Genomic DNA, 17,048 nt, shown 5'->3' on the forward strand with positions numbered 1-17,048 from the left:
AGCCTTTCATCCTAAGTCTCCATGTGCTCAACGGCAAAGTAGAACACCCCAACCCTGATGCTTCCAAGGTCAGTGAAGGAAAGTCATTATTTTTTAATAGTTGGATTCAAATCTTCTTTGCCAACCTGGGTGCCCTCGGGGCTTCCTCCATCTCAAGAGTCCATGCCCCTGACACCTCCCATTTCTAAACACACAGATGGCTGTCTTTGCTTCTCTACCCACCCACATACCCACTCCAGCCTTGGTCTCCAGGAGGATGCTAAACAAGATCACAGTGTCAGGAAGCAGGAGCTGTCAGGCTCTGGGGCCCCTCCAATGCCAGCACTTAGAGGCAGGCATCTGCCAAACCTGAGCCCCACTCAAGAAACTGGGCCAGGTCACTGAGGCCAGGGGCAGGGAGGCCCCTGAAGAAGATCCAGGTCCTTCCCCAGTAGCTAGATGGAAGAAAAGGATCCCTGAATCTAGTCAGGGCATGGCCTTCACCAACATCCTCACACTCTGGACAAAGGGTCCAAAGGGTAGCAGCTGAGTGGCCATCACAAGAGCAGCAGACATTTGGCTTTTGGGGAAGATCCTAGAAGCTAGAGCCTGTGTCCACCCAGAGATTCCAGGGACAACGGGGACCCTACCCCAACCCCTCTCAACACTCAAGCCACCTCCCTAGCTTCCCTTCTGGAGGAACTTGGCAGTAACAAGATGTAAGAGGGAGTACTGCTCTTTCCACCCTCTCCCCTAGGCTGGGCAGCACCAGGCTGCCACCCTGTGCCACCTGCTCTGCCAGCCCCCTTGTTGGCAGGCGGGAGGCAGTCTGCGGCTGTTCTGCGCATCTGCCTCCTCCGGAGAGCCCGGCTCTGAAGTTGCCTGGCTGTGGACAGCCCCGTTGCCATGGAAACTGCATCCTCCATCCTTGCCATCGCCTTCATCTCAAAGCCATCGGGGAGAATAGAGGAATAAGGGAGACAGCGGATGGAGAGAAAACTGTGGCCCTGCCACACAGCCCTTCCTTCTCTGCCCAGGTCTCCCTCCTCACAGCATCCCACACAGGGAGCACCAGGTCCTACAGCCTGTTCCCAGATCCCTGGAGGGGCAGCCTCAGGCCCAAAACTAGCCTGATCCTACCCGCTGTTACCTGGGGGCCCTGGTCCTCCCTACTGGAGGGAGGCATGGAGCTAATTAAAGTGCCATTGACTGTTCAGCCCCAAATCATTATAGCACCAGGTCCTACCAAAATTCAGACTTGGGTAGAGAAGGGGCAGGAAGAAGGCAAAGGAGCAAACTTATAAGCCAGGCCCACAGGCAGAGAAGGGGCTTGTAGTTGCCCCTGGCCCTTCCTGGGAGACTGCTCTCCCTTCCATGCTCTGCCCACTGAGCAAGAACGAGTCTAGTGGCAGCTGGGGATAGAGGGTGAGGGGCAGGACGAGCTATATGCTCTGTCCCTGAGTGACCAGGCAGAGAGGACAAGCCCTTTCCCTCCCAGTCAGGTGCAACCTCAGAGGGAAGAGAGGGTGACCATGGCTGGCTCTCAGGTCCTTGCTGCGCGGTAGGAGCCACGGCCCGAGCAATATGTCAATGAGCCAGTAAATATTGGAAAATCATTGGAGGAAGGCGAGGCCAGCTGCCTCTCCCTCAGCTAGCCCCAGGGAGCCCTTGGAGAGCAGATTGCCAATGGCCAAGGACACTAGCTCAAGGTCACACTGGGCTGGCCCCTCTGGTGAAGAGCCTGGGTGGGCCTGGGGTCCTCCTACCCCTGGCACACCCCCTTCCATAGCCCAGACAGCCAGAAGTGTGTGGAAGCATTGCCAGGACATGAGAACATGCTCTGCCACTGACACCACTGGCCATCTGACAAACCCACAGCCCAGAGCAGCTCACTCCCACACACAGACCCAAGGAGACCATAAAGCCTCTTTCCAAGGTGGGAAAGTTGCAGATGTTCACATTCCTCTCCACCTAACAGGCAAAAGTCAGTGAATCATGCCAAGGTGCTGCCAAGGACTGCCAGAAACTGGATTCAGAGTTCTGGTCCCTCAGACACACCTCCAGGCCTTCCCTCCCACCTGGGTCTTCCACATGCAGAAACAAGATGAGGACTTGTGACACCACCCATGATGCAGGAATTTCTAAGAGACCCCAAACACCAGCACTTCCCCACCACCACCCCACCCTGCACCAACACCTGCTCACCCACTCAGGAGTGCTGGTAAAAAAGGGAAGGAGCCGCTCACCCACCTCACACAGGCTGCCACAGTGCCACTGCCTCGGCTACCTTGGGGACACATCACACACTCCCAACTCACCTCAGCCTCAGTTCGTCTCCTGGGTAGGGTGCAGGCATTTAGCCCATTCAGCTAAGGGCTCCCACAACAGGGCAAGACTGATACACCAGGCCAAGGTTTCCCCACAGGACCCATAGTGCCTCCCCAGCAGGTCTTTCTGAATTATGGGAGAGGAAGAAAAGAGGTAAGAGAGAGGACCTGAACTATCCTCATTTAGTGCTTTGTACTCAGGACATCACCCTGTGCCCTGGCTTCATCTAGGGGTTGGGAGCAAATCGAAGACAGAAGAGGTCAGGCTCAGGATGGAGGCTGATGATGGGTCCCACTCCCAGGCTACCCAGAGGCTGGAGGCTTGTTTAGAATTAGGTGACTGCAAATGCCCAAAAGAAGGAGGCAACGTGTGGGCCAAGGACTGGGTCACATCTCCTACCTAAGCTCTAGGCCCAGAAAGGGATGTGGTCTGGCTGAGGGGCCCTGGGCCTTGCCTTACTGTTCACCCTGAGCTACCCAATCCTATCTATCCTTCTGTGCCAGGCTGGACACCCAGGCAGCTGCACAGCCAGAAAGCAGCTGTTGCATCCCACCCGAGCGGTGGCGTCTCCTTGCTGGGTGAAGTGATGCATGCTCATTTTTAATTAGACGATGACATGTATCTGCCTGCACACAGCAGTCCCTGCAAGTGGGGGCTCAGACCCTAGAGGCCCCTTAGGCAGCTGTTCTTCATGGCATGTGAATGCTTTGGGGAGGTACAGCAAGAGGCTGCAGCTAGAAGGTAGCAGGTTATTATTCTACCCAGAAACTTTCCTCTCACCTCCACCAGGCTGCCTCAAAGCCTCTGGCCCAGAAGCTAGACCTGTCCGTTGGTGCTCTGGGGCCTTGCCACACCAACAGGGAGAGCCTGCAGAAGGGCTGGTGAGCACTTCCCCTCTCTCTACTCTCCCCTCACACCAGGAGAGCCCAAAGCTCTGAAAATAGCAGGCAAAGGAGATCGGGAGTAAGACAGGATTGCCAGGGAAGGGAGAGAGGAAGCAGGACGTGGCAGACAGCACCCCAGGCAGGAGCCTAGAGCGTTGGCTTGGCTAGACAAATGGGTAGCCCTCAATTTGCCCAAGTATGAAATAAAGGGTCTACAGCCATACCACCCTGAATGCGCCTGATCTTGTCTGATCTCAGAAGCTAAGCAGGATCGGGTCTAGTTAGTACTTGGATGGGAGACTGCCTAGGAACACCAGGTGCTGTAGGCTTTTGGCCTATCGCTCCCTCCCTCTTTCCCTCTTTGGCCAGGCGTGGTGGCTCATGCCTGTAATCCTAGCATTTTGGGAGGCCAAGGCGGGTGGATTACTTGAGGTCAGGAGTTTCAGACCAGCCTGGCTAACATGGTGAAACCTTAACTCTACTAAAAATACAAATATTAGCCAGGTGTGGTGGCAGGTGCCTGTAATCCCAGCTACTTGGGAGGCTGACGCAGGAGAACTGCTTGAACGCGGGAGACAGAGATGCAGTGAGCCGAGATCGCACCACTGCACTCCAGCCTGGGCAACAGAGCAAAACTCTCTCAAAAAAGAAAAAGAAAAAGAAAAAAAAAAGAAGGAAGGGAGGAAGGGAGGAAGGGAGGAAGGGAGGAAGGGAGGGAGGGAAGGGAGGGAAGGGAAAGAAAGGAAGAGATTAGAATAGATGATCTCAAAAGAAGTGAGGAACTGGAAACAATGAATAAAAACACCATTATGTGAAGATAAGAAAACTGTATATTCAGAGAACCCAAAAAGAATCAATGGAGGGACTACCACGAACATTAAGTCACAAAGGTAACTCAAGCACAGCCCATTTTTCTGTGCAGCAGATCAGCCAATTAGAAAACATAATGGAGGCCAGGCATGGTGGCTCACACCTGTAATCCCAGCACTTTGGGAGGCTGAGGCGGGCAGATCACCTGGGGTCATGAGTTTGAGACCAGTCTGGCCAACATGGTGAAATGCTGTCTCTACTAAAAATATAAAAATTAACCGGGCATGGTGGTGGATGCTTGTAGTCCCAGCTACTCGGGAGGCTGAGGCAGGAGAATTGCTTGAACCCGGGAGGCAGAGGTTGCAGTGAGCCAAGATAGTGCCACTGCACTCCAACCTGTGTGACAGAATGCAACTCTATCTCAAAAAAAAAAAAAAAAGAAAACATAATGGAAATGAGATATAACAGCCCTCTTGGGGTTAGGATGAACCCAGGGCCAGTCTGGGAGACCCGTGCTAAAAGGCAGGGAATGGCAGAGGAGCCAGGCAGGCAGGTCCGGAGCCAGGCAGGCAGGTCCACGCCTGGGCAGGAACCTGGGGAAGACTGCAGAAGGGGAAGGTGTGAGAGAGAGTGGGGCAGGAGACGGTGTGCTGTGCCTGGCACCCCAGCCTGCTGCGCCTGCTGCTGCCACTGCCTGAAGACTTTTCATTTTCACCTCAGAGCCGGCAGCTCGCCACACAATTTACACCTCTGTTCATCTCCCTGGCACGACGCAGACCCTGGCTTCCTGGGCAGCCTGTGGAGGAGGGCCTAGGCAGCAGTCAAGCACCAGGGCAGGCTGGGGTATTGAGGGGTGGGGAAATAATGTTTCCCTCTAAGCAGGCACATGGGACACAGGCTCTGGAGCACCTTAGTGCCCAGATGGACTGGGAGGCCCCTAATCCTGCATCCATACCCAGCCTTACCTTTCTCTAGGCCCAGAGGGCCAAGATACAACCCTGGCTCAGCCCTGCTCTGGCCTTCTCAGGCCTGGGCCCTTGTGTGGCCGGATCAGAGGGTACGGGAGTGAGTACGGGAGTGAGTACCCCAAGGAGAGTTGAGTTAGAGCACTGGGTGAGTCAGCCCTGAGATCCCATTGCTCTCCCTTGCAAATCTGGGAGGAGAGCCACAGCCTTCCAGATGATGGCCCTACCATCGCAGGCTCCACAGCCTACCCCCTCTCCAAGATCCAGCACTCTTAGCAGCTTGTCTGTGTAGTCAAGGACCTTGAGCCCTGTCCTGCTCACAAGCTGACAAACTGGTTGCTGATGATTACCCAGCAGCAGGAAGGCTGCTCGTACAGATGGAGCTGTGAAGCCAAGCACCTGAGAGCCAGAGGAGTCAGGAATTGCCAGAGGGGAGGGACAAGTGGGCAAGCGGGGATGCAGAGGAGACAGGGGACAGAAGAGAGGGAGAGGAAAAGGCCCTGAATTTCTCATCTCCAACTGGGACCTCTGACCTCTGCTCCACTCCTCAGGGAAGTCCTTTCCTTCCCACCTGCAAAACTAGAGAACTAGCCTCTCCTCATCTGAGGGCTCAGCTGAAGGAGAAGTTGTTCTGCTTGGGGGAGAGGGGGTGCACCGCGAGTTCTTTCCTTGGAATCTCTTTCCTCTCCCTAATTCCAATCTTGAGCTTCCTGGAGAAGAGCAACAGAATTCTTCCTTGATAAGTAAATTCCATCTGCCTGGGGAAGAAGGCTCCCTCTGGATTGGTGACAGCCCAACCCCACAGCACCATCCAGACAAGCTTCAGCCCCCAGGGTCCTGCAGGGCTGCCAAGCTACAATATCCGAGCTGGTATTTTGAGAGTGGTGGCTCCCACGCCGCCCCAGCAAAGGCTGGCTTTGTGCTTTCATTCCTGGGGGAAGGGAGGGAGGTGGGGTAAAGCTAGAGAGGCTAAGGAGCAGGTTCCAGTGCCTAGTTCAACAAAAAGGAGAGGCCTGGCCCTCAACACCTCAATACCCAAGGGTAGCTCCCTAAGGGGGCCAGGGAAGCCAAGCCCTGATGTGGTGGGAGGATCGCCTCTTGGCTTGGGGACATCTGGGAATGAAAAGTCACTGCTACTTTCTGCTAACTTGCATTATCCTTTTGCAGAATTTAGCTGTGGCCTCTGGCTCTTCCTCCTTATCTCCCAGGTACTCAAGAGACTTGATCTGAATCCCAGCCTGGATACTGTCACTCATCTGCTCAGACGCCATCAGTGTCTCCCTAGTACCTGCAGGACCCAGCCTAATCTCTTAGGCCCAAACTCTTGCTCCTCTCCTGTACTCCAGTCTCACTGGATACACAGGCCATGACTGCCACCAAGCCAGTACCTCTGTCTGACCTGCCTTGCCACCTGGGGAACACTGCCCACCTTACAGGTGCAGTCTAAATGCCACCACCCTACAAGGGTTGTTTTGCCTTTCCCAGCAAATCTATCCCTCCCCTCCCCACCCCGAGGCATGGCTAGGCTCTGTGGCTGGAGGAGATGGAGGAGGAAAGAGTGCTGAAGAATTGTCACTCAGCTCCAGGTGCTGATGCTGCCAAAAGTGCCCTCCTCCCTGTGCCAGAGCAGGCCACTTAGCAGGTGGCAGCACCAGCAGGTGAACCAGCCCTTGAGATCCAGGGAGGGAAGCCTGGGAATAGAACCGCCTCTGCCTCACTGAGGGTGTGGACATGAGGCCCAATAAGGTGCCTGCAGCAGCTGCTTCCTGTGCCCAGAGCACTAGTGAGTGCCTGGTGGGCAAGCAGGTACACAGCCTTTTCTTATGCTTAGACTTGGCTCTCCCAGCAGTCTCCTAGACCTGAAGCCTTAGCCCCCAACTGTGACTACCAGGGTTGGAGAAAGAAGATCAAGTGGATTTGGGATATGCTCGGGATATCCCAAATTGACAACAAGTCCTCGGCCTCTTGGTTCCAGCCCCACAGAGTGGCAAAAGGCATGTAGCCATCAGAATGATCCTCAGCCTAAGGGACCCAGTCTGGACTCAGCCACTGCTCCATCCCTTGACCTTGGGGCACCTTCCTTCCCTAGGCCTCAGCCTCCCCATCTGTAAAACAATGGGGATACTGGCTTCGATTAGGACTCTATCATGCCTCCTAGCTGGTTCCTCCATGCACAGAACAATGACACACACAAGAGACCTCAGTAAATAACTGCTGAATAAGTGACTGAGCTGAGATGCCAAGAGGGCCTCCCTTGTTAAAAATAAAGTTTGGAAGCCTCCCACGTTAGCTTGGCAAAGGTGACAGTCAGGAAGAGGGAAATGACCGCAGATTTCACATTCCTGTTGGGGCTTCCTCACCTGCTTTTTTTTTTTTGAGATGGAGTCTTGCTCTGTCACCCAGGCTGAAGGGCAGTGTCGTGATCTCAGCTCACTGGGCAGTGTTGTGATCTCAGCTCACTGTAACCTCTGCCTCCCGGGTTCAAGCAATTCTCGTGCCTCAGCCTCCTGAGTAGCTGAGATTACAGGTATGTGCCACCAAGTCCAGCTGATTTTTGTACTTTTAGTAAAGATGGGGTTTCACCGTGTTGGCCAGACTGGTCTCAAACTCCTGACCTCAGGTGATCCAGCCACCTCAGCCTCCCAAAGTGTTGGGATTACAGGCGTGAGCCACCACGCGTGGTGTCCTCACCAGTATTTTCCCTGCCGTGGCCTTGTTGCTCTGCACTGGTGTTTTGACCCCAGCGTGGACTCAGACCCACCTACTGACTCCCTCAGGGTCACTAAGGCAGACTAAGGGGAAACAAACACAAGGGGTTCTGTTCCCACTGGACAGAACACAGGCTGTGGCCAGGCTATTTCGAGCTTCCTCACAGCCATGGCTCAACAGGCTGACCCACTTCCACAGGCACCCTGCTGGGGCCCACGGGTCTTAGTTCCAAGATGGCTGCCCCATAATGCTATCACCACTCAGGTGTTCAGTCACCACCACCCCAGGAGAACTCCAACCTGCAGCTCCCCAGGGTCCCTCCAGGTCCAGCTTCCAATCAGTCACACTCCCCTCAAGACAAGTGCCTCTCTTTGGAGCCCCTGCCCTACCTGCACAAGGGCTGGGCCCTGGTGCCTCCCAGATCCACTCACACTGCAGTTACAGCATCCTAAGGATCGAGAACAGACATGCAGTGGGTGGGACTGGAGGTGGCATCTGCCCAGTATTGTACCTCTCTTAGGACAGAGGTTTTCAAACCAGTTGAGCCTCAGAAGCTCCCTTCCAAACAAAAGCTCAAGACACCTGGGCTGTAAAATGCACAGGCAGAACTACCTCAGGTGAAGCAGGTAAGGGTCTGAGTACAGCCTCCGCCCCAGGCTAATAGCCACAGGGCACCTCAGCACAGTCAGAGCAGTCTGAGAACTATGGTCTGGGGTCCTTGCCTTACTTCCTTCCTTTACTTCCTTCCTTCCTTCCTTCCTTCTTCTTCTTCTTTTTTTTTTTTTTTTTTTAATGTTTTACTTTTATTTTTTTGAGATGGGTTTCACTCCTGTTACCCAAGCTGATGTGCGATGGCGTGATCTTGGCTCATTGCAACCTCCGCCTCCTGAGCTCAAGCAATTCTCCTGTCTCAGCCTCCTGACTAGCTGAGACCACAGGTCCATGCCACCACGCCCTGCTAATTTTTTTTGTATTTTTTTTCTGTAGAGACGAGGTTTCACCATGTTGCCCAGGCTGGTCTCAAACTCCTGAGCTGGAGTAATCCACCTGCCTCGGCCTCCCAAAGTGCTAGGATTACAGGTGTGAGCCACCATGTCCCCTTCATTTATTTATTTATTTTTCAGCAGAGTCTCACTCTGTCACCCAGGATAGAGTGCAGTGGCATAATCATGGCTCACTGCAGCCTTGACCTCCCAGGCTCAAGCGATCCTCCCACCTCAGCCTCCTGAGTAGCTGGGACTATAACTGCCTGGCTAATTTTTTTTTTTTCTGTTTTTTTTTTTTTTTAGTGGCAGGGTCTCACTTATGTTGCCTAGGCTGGTCTTGAACTCCTGGGCTCAAGTGATCCTCCCGCCTCAGGTTCCCAAAGTGTTGGGATTACAGGCATGAGCCACCACACCTGGCCTTATCCCCTTTAAGCCCCTGGTAAGACAGTTCCAGTCAACCCAGCTGTCCCAGAATTCAGCCACCAAGGTTCCCCTCAGAGGCTCACTACATCCCCTTGGTGACCCCTCCCCACACACTTTTCTCCAATTTGATGGTGGATGGTTAGACATTAGTCTGACCTCCAGGGCCACCTGCACTCCCCAACCAATCAGCCGCTACATGAACAATGCCCTGTAACACCCTAAACTTGGGAGAAGAAGATCAAACCATTTTACAAAGACCCTCCCCTAAAAACTGCCTGAAATCAGAGACCACAGGGAAGGGCACTTATGAAAAGGATTTTGGACGGGTCTGGGAGAGAAGTCAGGTATGGGGGCTTGGCTATGCCAGTGGAGCACTCTCAATGGCCTTTCCCACCAAGTGCTACAGACAGATATGAGCAAACTGCACTAGAGACCTTACACACACAATCCCACACATGGAATTCCCAGGCCCATCCCTCAGTCCTGGTCTGTTCCATGTGTCCGAAGCCTTCCCTGGACACTCATTAAGACTGTGGTGAATTTGGGGGCCTCTGCCCATTGCTCTGGGCTCACATCTGGGCCCCATCTCTCCTCTGCAGGTTTGCAATTTCAAACAAGCTCCGTTCCATCCTGCAGCTTCCAGAAGACACCCCCTTCCTGGGACTTGGGGAGTGGTCTCCTCCTGTACTAGAGGCCACCTCCTTGGACTCCAGCGGAGCAGCCTGACAAAGCTGAGGCATCTTCCATATGGAGTGATGGTCACACAGTACCCATGGATTCCTGGGGAATAAGTGTTCAGCCTGGGGGCCCTTAGCAGTTTACATGGTGAAAGGCAGAGTTCCAGCTCCTATAGCAGTTTGCCAGGCTGCCAAGCTGGGGAAGGCTAGCCAGAGAGCCAGAGGCTGCCATGCAAACCAGGAAAGCTGAGATCAGCCATCCCTTCCAGAATCCCGAGAGTCCTGACAAGTGCTTCTCCTTGGGCCTCTCAGCAGGTTTGTTGGTCTCAGGTCCCTCTGTCCCATGAGACCAATCTGGTCCCAGGCTCAGGCACATCTGCAACTCCCAGGACAGCAGCTGCTCTCTACCTCCCAAACCCAAAGCTAAGATCCATTCACCCCTGCCCCTCACCCAGCCTCTAGAGAGGCTGGTGAGCCTGACACATCCTCCCCCCGCAACTCCTGGCAGCAGGGCTCCTGGCCTCCCTCACCCCTGCCAAAACAGAAAGCTGACAGCTGCTGTCATTCCATTTGAAGAACCTTCACAGCAGTCCCAGATCCAGAGAGAAAAAGAAGGGTGTACACACATGCACACACACACAGCTAAAGGCAGTCAGCTGTTGGCGCTAGAGTCAGAAGCACCCAGTCTCATTAGTAATCTCCTTTCTCTGACCCCAGGGCAGAGGAGATGAAGGCAGGGATGGAAGGGAACCTTATACTCTCTCCTTGCTGTCTCCTGGGCTGAGAGAGGCACAGGGCCACCCCTGTCCACTGCAGGCTGTGACCAGCAAACAGAGCTAGCCCCTTCCTCATCTCTCCCCTGGCTTTGTTCCCCAAGACACAAGGTCAGACTAAACACAGGGGTAGAGGCAACCCCCACACCCTGCTGCCAAAACAAGCCCAGGACCTTGGGCCATGCCTCTTCTGTGGGCAGCTGGCCTCTATCTTACTCTCCCTGCTGATGGCCAAGCCCACACAAGCATGCCTCACAGGGGAGAAGCCCCTTGCTCTCCCCTACATCCCTGGCTTTCTTGTCTCAACCCCCACTCTAGGAGCACAGCTGACAGGCTCCCATGGGAGCGGGGAGGAAGGAGGAAGGGCTTTCATCAAAGAGGTGACGTCAAAACCAGGCAACTTGTGAAACTGTCAGGGGCCGGGAAATTTGGACAAAGGTGTCTAAAAATAAACCCCTGAAGCCAGGAAAAGGCTTTGGTGGCTGAGTTGCTCGCCACCACACCACATGCCACACGTCCTGTTCTGAGGTCTGGAGCCCAAGAAGTCTCTTCCCGGGGGTGCCCCTCCAGATGGGCCCATGAGGTTGAGGATGGCATCAACAGGACTGGAGAGGCCTTCCTTGAGTGAAATGGGGGAGGACTCCCCAGAGGTGGCACACTAAGCAGGCCTAGGGCACTGGTATCTTCCTTCCTGCCTACACCACCAGCCAGCCCGCCCCCACCTCCAGTCCAACCGCAGCCAGGCAAGCACATCCTGCCCAGCACCCCTTCTGGCCACCACCCTCCAGCTCACAAAGGAAACTCCCCTCTGTTCTCCCTGTGCCCCTGCCCTACCACTGTGACAACCCTCCCCTTTCCAGGTCTTCTCACTCCTGATTCTTCAAACCTGTCCTTGACCACCAAGGACAGAGCTGGTGACCCAGGGCCTCATTTATTCATTCCTCAGCCCCAACACCAGACTCCAGGGACATCTGAGCTCCCATTTCCATCATCAACGCTCTGTCCCTTTCCCCAAGCTGCTTTGGTGAACAAAGTTGCAAGGATCCTCCAAGTGTAGCAGGCTCTCACTCCCACTGACTCTCTTGTCCTGTTCTCTGACCCCTGCGACACTGGCCACACCCTCTGCGCAGCCTTTGCTGCCACAGGCTATCTATCGCCTACCTGACCCCACAGAGGCTGGGAGGCACAGGGCAGCCTCCCAGGTCAAATACTGCCAACAGGCTGATGTCCCCAAATATATCCACCAGCCCAGCCTTTTCTCAACTCCAGGCCACACATACCATTGCTGACTCCACACCCCCCAACTTAGATATATCTCAGGCAGCTCCCCTGCAATAGCCCAAATAGCTACCTTCCCCCCAAAACCAGGGCCTCCCTCAGTTTCCCACATGTCAGTGAAAAGCATCACTACACGCTTGCCCACCTGCCCAGGCCAGAGGGGAGCAGAGCCCTCTGTGACTCCCTCATTGCCTCTCCTTCCCCAACAGCGAATCCACCCAAAGTCCCTCAGTTCTATTCCAAAAGTGATTGTAAATCTCTATCCTTGTCCACATCTCTGTAGCCACTGGGCCTGCCCAAGCTGCCACCACTCACAATAGGATTCATGATAGCCTCCTAGGCTAATTCCTCAGCCCTAGGTCTAAGCATCTCCACCTGGTCCCAGGTCTGTGGTCCAGTTCCACCATGCCCAGAGATGGGACAGCCCATCTTGTACAGACGTGGCTCCAACTGTGTTATTTTCCTGGCTGCAACACTGCAGTGACTTCCTGCTGCATGTAGATCAAAGCTCTGCCTAGAAGTTCTTACCTCCTCTCTAAAGGCTCTTGTAGGACTCTGCCTTGAGGTTGTCTCCTCTGAGAGGCTGTCCCTGATCATTCTGTCCCCGACTTTTCTCACCCTCTCCTTCTCTAGCACATGTCCCATTTTTGTCTGACATTTATTACCTATCTTCACCACCTCACTGTGAATGTCTGTTTCATGCAACAATGTTTCATTCACATTGTGCCCATTATAGCACCTGGCATGCAGACAATAAATACAAGTTAAATGAATGAACAAAGAATCACATCCAAACCCAACTGGGGTCATTTCCCTAGCACCCAAATTTACAAAACATTCAGGGGAGGAGGGATGTGTGACAGGGCATGTTTTTAAAAAATCTATCTCTGTAGACACAGAAATCCCTGTCAGATGACCTGGTGGCTGGCTCTCCTTCCTCCAGGAAGGTTGGGCTGCCAGCATTGCCAGTGACCAAGTCAGGAAGTAAAGGAGACAGAGCCTGCCACTGCTGCCCCAGCCCTGGCCTCTGGGAGCAGGTATATAAGCCCATGCAGAGGCAGGGCCACGGGCAATACATGATTACCTGGGGCCTGCCCAGACACTGGGAGCCTCAGGTCCTTGCTGTGCAGGTCTCCAGCAGGATGAGAATAAAGTGGTCTGTCCATTCATCTGAGTCAGAGTGTGGGATAAGCACTAAGGATGTCTTTGGTCAAAGCCAGAGAGCCAAACTAACCAGACTAGGTTTATGAACAAGCTCTCCATGCTCTTGGGATATGCTCCAGCTCCCACAAGATCTTGGGCATCTGAAAGAGATGCCAACAACCTCTGCCCATCTTCTTAGCTCCACAGGTACCTGTTCCATGAGGGTCCCAGGGTGCTGCTCTGCCAAAACCACCTCTTCCTCCCATTCTAGGCAGTCCTCCTTAGCTCCACCCAAGGGGCCTAGCTGTCCCCAACACACACACCCCAGGCCTGTGCCTCACCTTGATGTAGGTGTCCAAGGCAGGATGGACACGGCGGGTAGCCAGCCAGATGGACAGGATGGTGGTGTAGGGGAACGTGGCTGTCACCACATGGCTGGGTGCCGGGAAGGAGAACACCTTGAAGCCAAATTTCTGGTAGAGGTCGATGAGCTCAGGGGAGGGCGATTCCTCACCTTCACTCAGGATGCTGCCCACGGCACATCGGCACTTATCAGGGGGCACCTGGGGAAGCAAATCATGGGTGTGAGAGTTGGGCAAAGGAAGGAGGCCCTCAGACCTCCTTCCTCCTGGGGTTGTGCCAGATCAGGCCTAAAACAACCACCAGCTCTGACAAGCCATGCAGCCCCAGATACCAGGACAGAGCTAGCTGTTTTCTTACTGAAACCCACCTATGGCCCCTGCCTGTGGCATCGTACCACAGGACTCTCATCTATTCCTTCAACAAACATGCCACGCCCTGTGGAAACCCAGGGATCATGCTGAGGGGTTAGACTTGGTCTCTGCCCTCCCGGAGGCCAGGAGAGGGAAGGACAGAGATGACCTCTGAACCATCACCCTCCACATGCCTCCACTGAGGGGGCCATTCCACCCCACCATGAGACCCTCTGTCAGCCCCCACGCCCCAGGGCCACCAGCAGAACTGTACAGTGGCTGATCCTTCAGCCTGGGTCCAGAACAATCCTATTAGCTCATTTCCCTCCTATCTCCTGGAGAAGAGTAAGCTTCATGGGCAGAGAAATTATGGCAGGCAAGGGAGCAAAACTGAGGAGTAGGAATAAAGAGCTCAGAGCCCTCCAAGGTCATGCCCTAGGAAAGCAAGAACGTGTGTGTGTGTGTGTGTGTGTGTGTGTGTGTGTGTGTGTTTACACACATGCTTGCAGGGTCAGGACCTGGCAAGTGGGTGTGGAGGGGCTGCAGGAAGTACCTGTCAGGACATAGGATTGGGATCACTGGCCTCTGGGTTGCTGGTGAAATTCTGTGAAGAGATCATCCTCCCCATCCCTCTTGTAGGGCCAGCTACCATCACCAGAGCCTCTAGACTTCTTCTCCAACCCATGGCCCATCCAGGGACCTATCCCACTTCCTAAGTCCCTTCCTGGCTAAAAGCCAAGACCACTGGGTTCCCCTCCAAGTCTCTATAGGTTGTTAGTGCCTGTACTTTCCACTCTGCTCCCCTCCCTACCTAACTTCCCTCCTCTGGCTCCCAGAAACCTCAGCCATGTAAGGCTCCTGTGTAAGCCTCCACCACTTCCTAGGACTGACCCAAGGCTGCAAGGCCCAGTACTCATTTCTCCGCCTGGTATCTGGAGGCCTCACTTTGTCTCACCTACTGCTCCCTGTTTCCCATGTCAGCTTTCCAGGTGCCTAAGTCTATACCTGCCTTCAGGCTGGGCCCTCGGAGGCATATGATCTTAAATCCAAGAGATTCAGCACAGACCTTGTACCCTCAATCCTGGCTTTTGCTCAACTCCTTTCTCCCCACCTACCACAAAAAAAAAAAATTTTTTGCCAGCAGTTCACCTTCACAGGGATGACCCCTAAGTTAAAACAGGCTTCTCCCTCTACCTCCACTTACTCCTCTCCCTACCCCTCCTTCCCAGCACTGTGAAGTCATTATTACCTGTTCTCACCTCTCCCTCCCATTACAGCCCTTTCCAAGCCCTCTCTGAAATCCCCTGGGGGTTTCTCAGCCCTGAATGGCCTCCTCTACTGAAGCCAACCCAGCCCTTCCTTTTAGTCACAGTTTGCCTGGGACTTGGGCACCTATTCCAGGCTCTCACCTCTAAGCAGACCCTAACGGTAACCCTCAACTGCCTGTGGCTCTGGTCCCCTTGCAGCCCCCTTGAATCCTATGGCATCCAAACTGGGCTCAGAGCTTTAGTGGCAGGCAACAGGGTGTACTGGTCAGAAACAAAGCTTGAGAGAGGCAGGCCACGGTGTGAATCTGAGTTGTGTGATTCTAGACAAGTCCCTTGGGTTCTGGGAGCCCCAGTTCCTCAATATCTATTAAAGAACTGCCATATTAAACAAGAAACTTCATGAGAGCTTAGCCTGGGCCCAGCATTCAGCAAGTGCTCCATAATTGTTGGTTATTAGTAGCTATGACACAGTCCAAACAACTGTCCATGGCCTAGAATGCCCAACGACCCAAACCTCTGAATATGCAGCTCCTTCCTGCCTGTCCTTCAGGTTCAAATGCCCTCTTGGAGAGCCTTTCAGAGTGGTTCAGTGGCACTCTCTTCTCCCCCAATAATTTGCTGTAAACTCTCTTGACCTCCACGAGTCTACCTTGCACACTGTCACTTCTCTTGGCCTGAAACTCCTCCCACCCCACCCAGAGGCACAGGAGACCACTGCAATACCACCTCTTGTCTCTAGATGGTGCAATTGCCCTACTCACACGCCAAGGCTTGGGCATGACCAGATAGGCAGGAAGTTACCTGGTGGACCTCCTGCTGACAAGCCAAGGGACACTGCCTGCCACAAAGTCTATCTTCATGTTCCTGACCTTACCAACCTGTGCTGTGCAAAAGAAACATCTACATAAGTCACATGGAGAAACAGGTGGAAGGTCACTTGATCTCTTCCTTTCTACTGCTGGCTTGCCTGGGTTTGAGTTCCAGGGTCTTTCCTGGGAACGCTTCAGCAGCCCTCATGGGACTCCCAGCTCAACATCCGCTTCAGTAGCCAAAATGCAACAGAACACATGTGGTCATCATCTTGCTTAGAACCACTCAATGGCTCCCAATTTACCTCTAGGATGAAACTAAATTCACAAGCCAAGTAGGCAAGGTTCTTTTGGAGTGGCCTACATAATACTGCATGAATTTGCCCACACACTCACCTTGCACTCCCTTTCTGCAGCCTCAGGCCCCAGCAGGGGCCACAGCCCAGATGGGCAGGCACCTACTGAGTGTCCGCATGGCAGAGGGAGGGATGGATCCAGGCTCTGGCCCAGCCCGCCTTGCCAGCCTCCTCACCCGCCACACCCCCACACACACCCACATGAAACTATTTGCAGCTCCCCAAACATGCCACGTCCTCCCATGCTTCCTGCCTTTGCGTAAGCTACTTCCTCTGTCTGAAATGTCCTTCTTCACTCTATTCCAGAGTCCCTTCTGCCTGGGAAACTCTTGCCCATCCTGCAAGACTCAGCTCAACTTTCCCCTTCAAAGCCTTCTGTTGCTCTCCACCAAGCAGCCCCTCCTCTCTGATCCCAAGTACCCACCAGGGAGAAGGTCTTGTGCTGCACTGTAACTGATGGCCTCCCCATCTCTCTCCATCACTCCAGGCCTCTAGGCAAAAAGGTCCAGGATCCTGCGCACACAGAAAGTTCTTGAGGCATGCTCAGTGACAGTACATGCATGCACACACAAGCCCTGCACCATAACAAACTTCCTCTTCCTCCACCTGGAGAAAAGGTGGAGCTCCTGTCACAGTGGAAGAAGGGAGCTAAGAAGGTAGGGCTCCTAGGATCCAGGAGGTGTGTGGGGCACAGCAGCTCCTTTCCTGGCTGAGCAACCCCCTAATTCTACAAGTAAGAACACTTCCTACCCCCTCCCCTGTCCTGACCTAAGTGGGAGCCTAGAAGGTCCCTCAGCAAGCCTACCACCCACTAAGCAGCCCCATGCAAAGTTGAAGCTGGGAAGCAGCTGAACAAGGCACCAGCAAGGAGGAAATGGAACAGGCCCTAAAATAACCCAGAGAGTGGCAAGGCTGATCTAGTGGCAGAAGAAAGCTTTCCTGGCCTC

The 17,048-nt window shown here is 54.0% G+C and overlaps 1 protein-coding gene across 7 annotated transcripts in view; it reads right to left on the reverse strand.

Moving 5' to 3' along the window:
• LOC105509654 (testis-expressed sequence 264 protein) overlaps window positions 1-17,048 on the reverse strand; it is a 180,953-nt gene that overhangs the window by 6,882 nt on the left and 157,023 nt on the right. For 6 of the 7 annotated variants that reach the window (XM_011938979.1, XM_011938982.1, XM_011938981.1 and 3 more), the window contains one exon: window positions 13,297-13,518. The exons of the other annotated variant lie outside the window; for it this stretch is intronic. In XM_011938979.1, the coding sequence (XP_011794369.1) occupies window positions 13,297-13,518 (222 nt within the window). The remainder of the gene's footprint in view (window positions 1-13,296; window positions 13,519-17,048) is intronic. 7 annotated transcript variants of the gene reach the window in all.

Source organism: Colobus angolensis, unplaced genomic scaffold, assembly GCF_000951035.1.
Source record: "Colobus angolensis palliatus isolate OR3802 unplaced genomic scaffold, Cang.pa_1.0 Scaffold18, whole genome shotgun sequence".
Taxonomy (NCBI): domain Eukaryota; kingdom Metazoa; phylum Chordata; class Mammalia; order Primates; family Cercopithecidae; genus Colobus; species Colobus angolensis.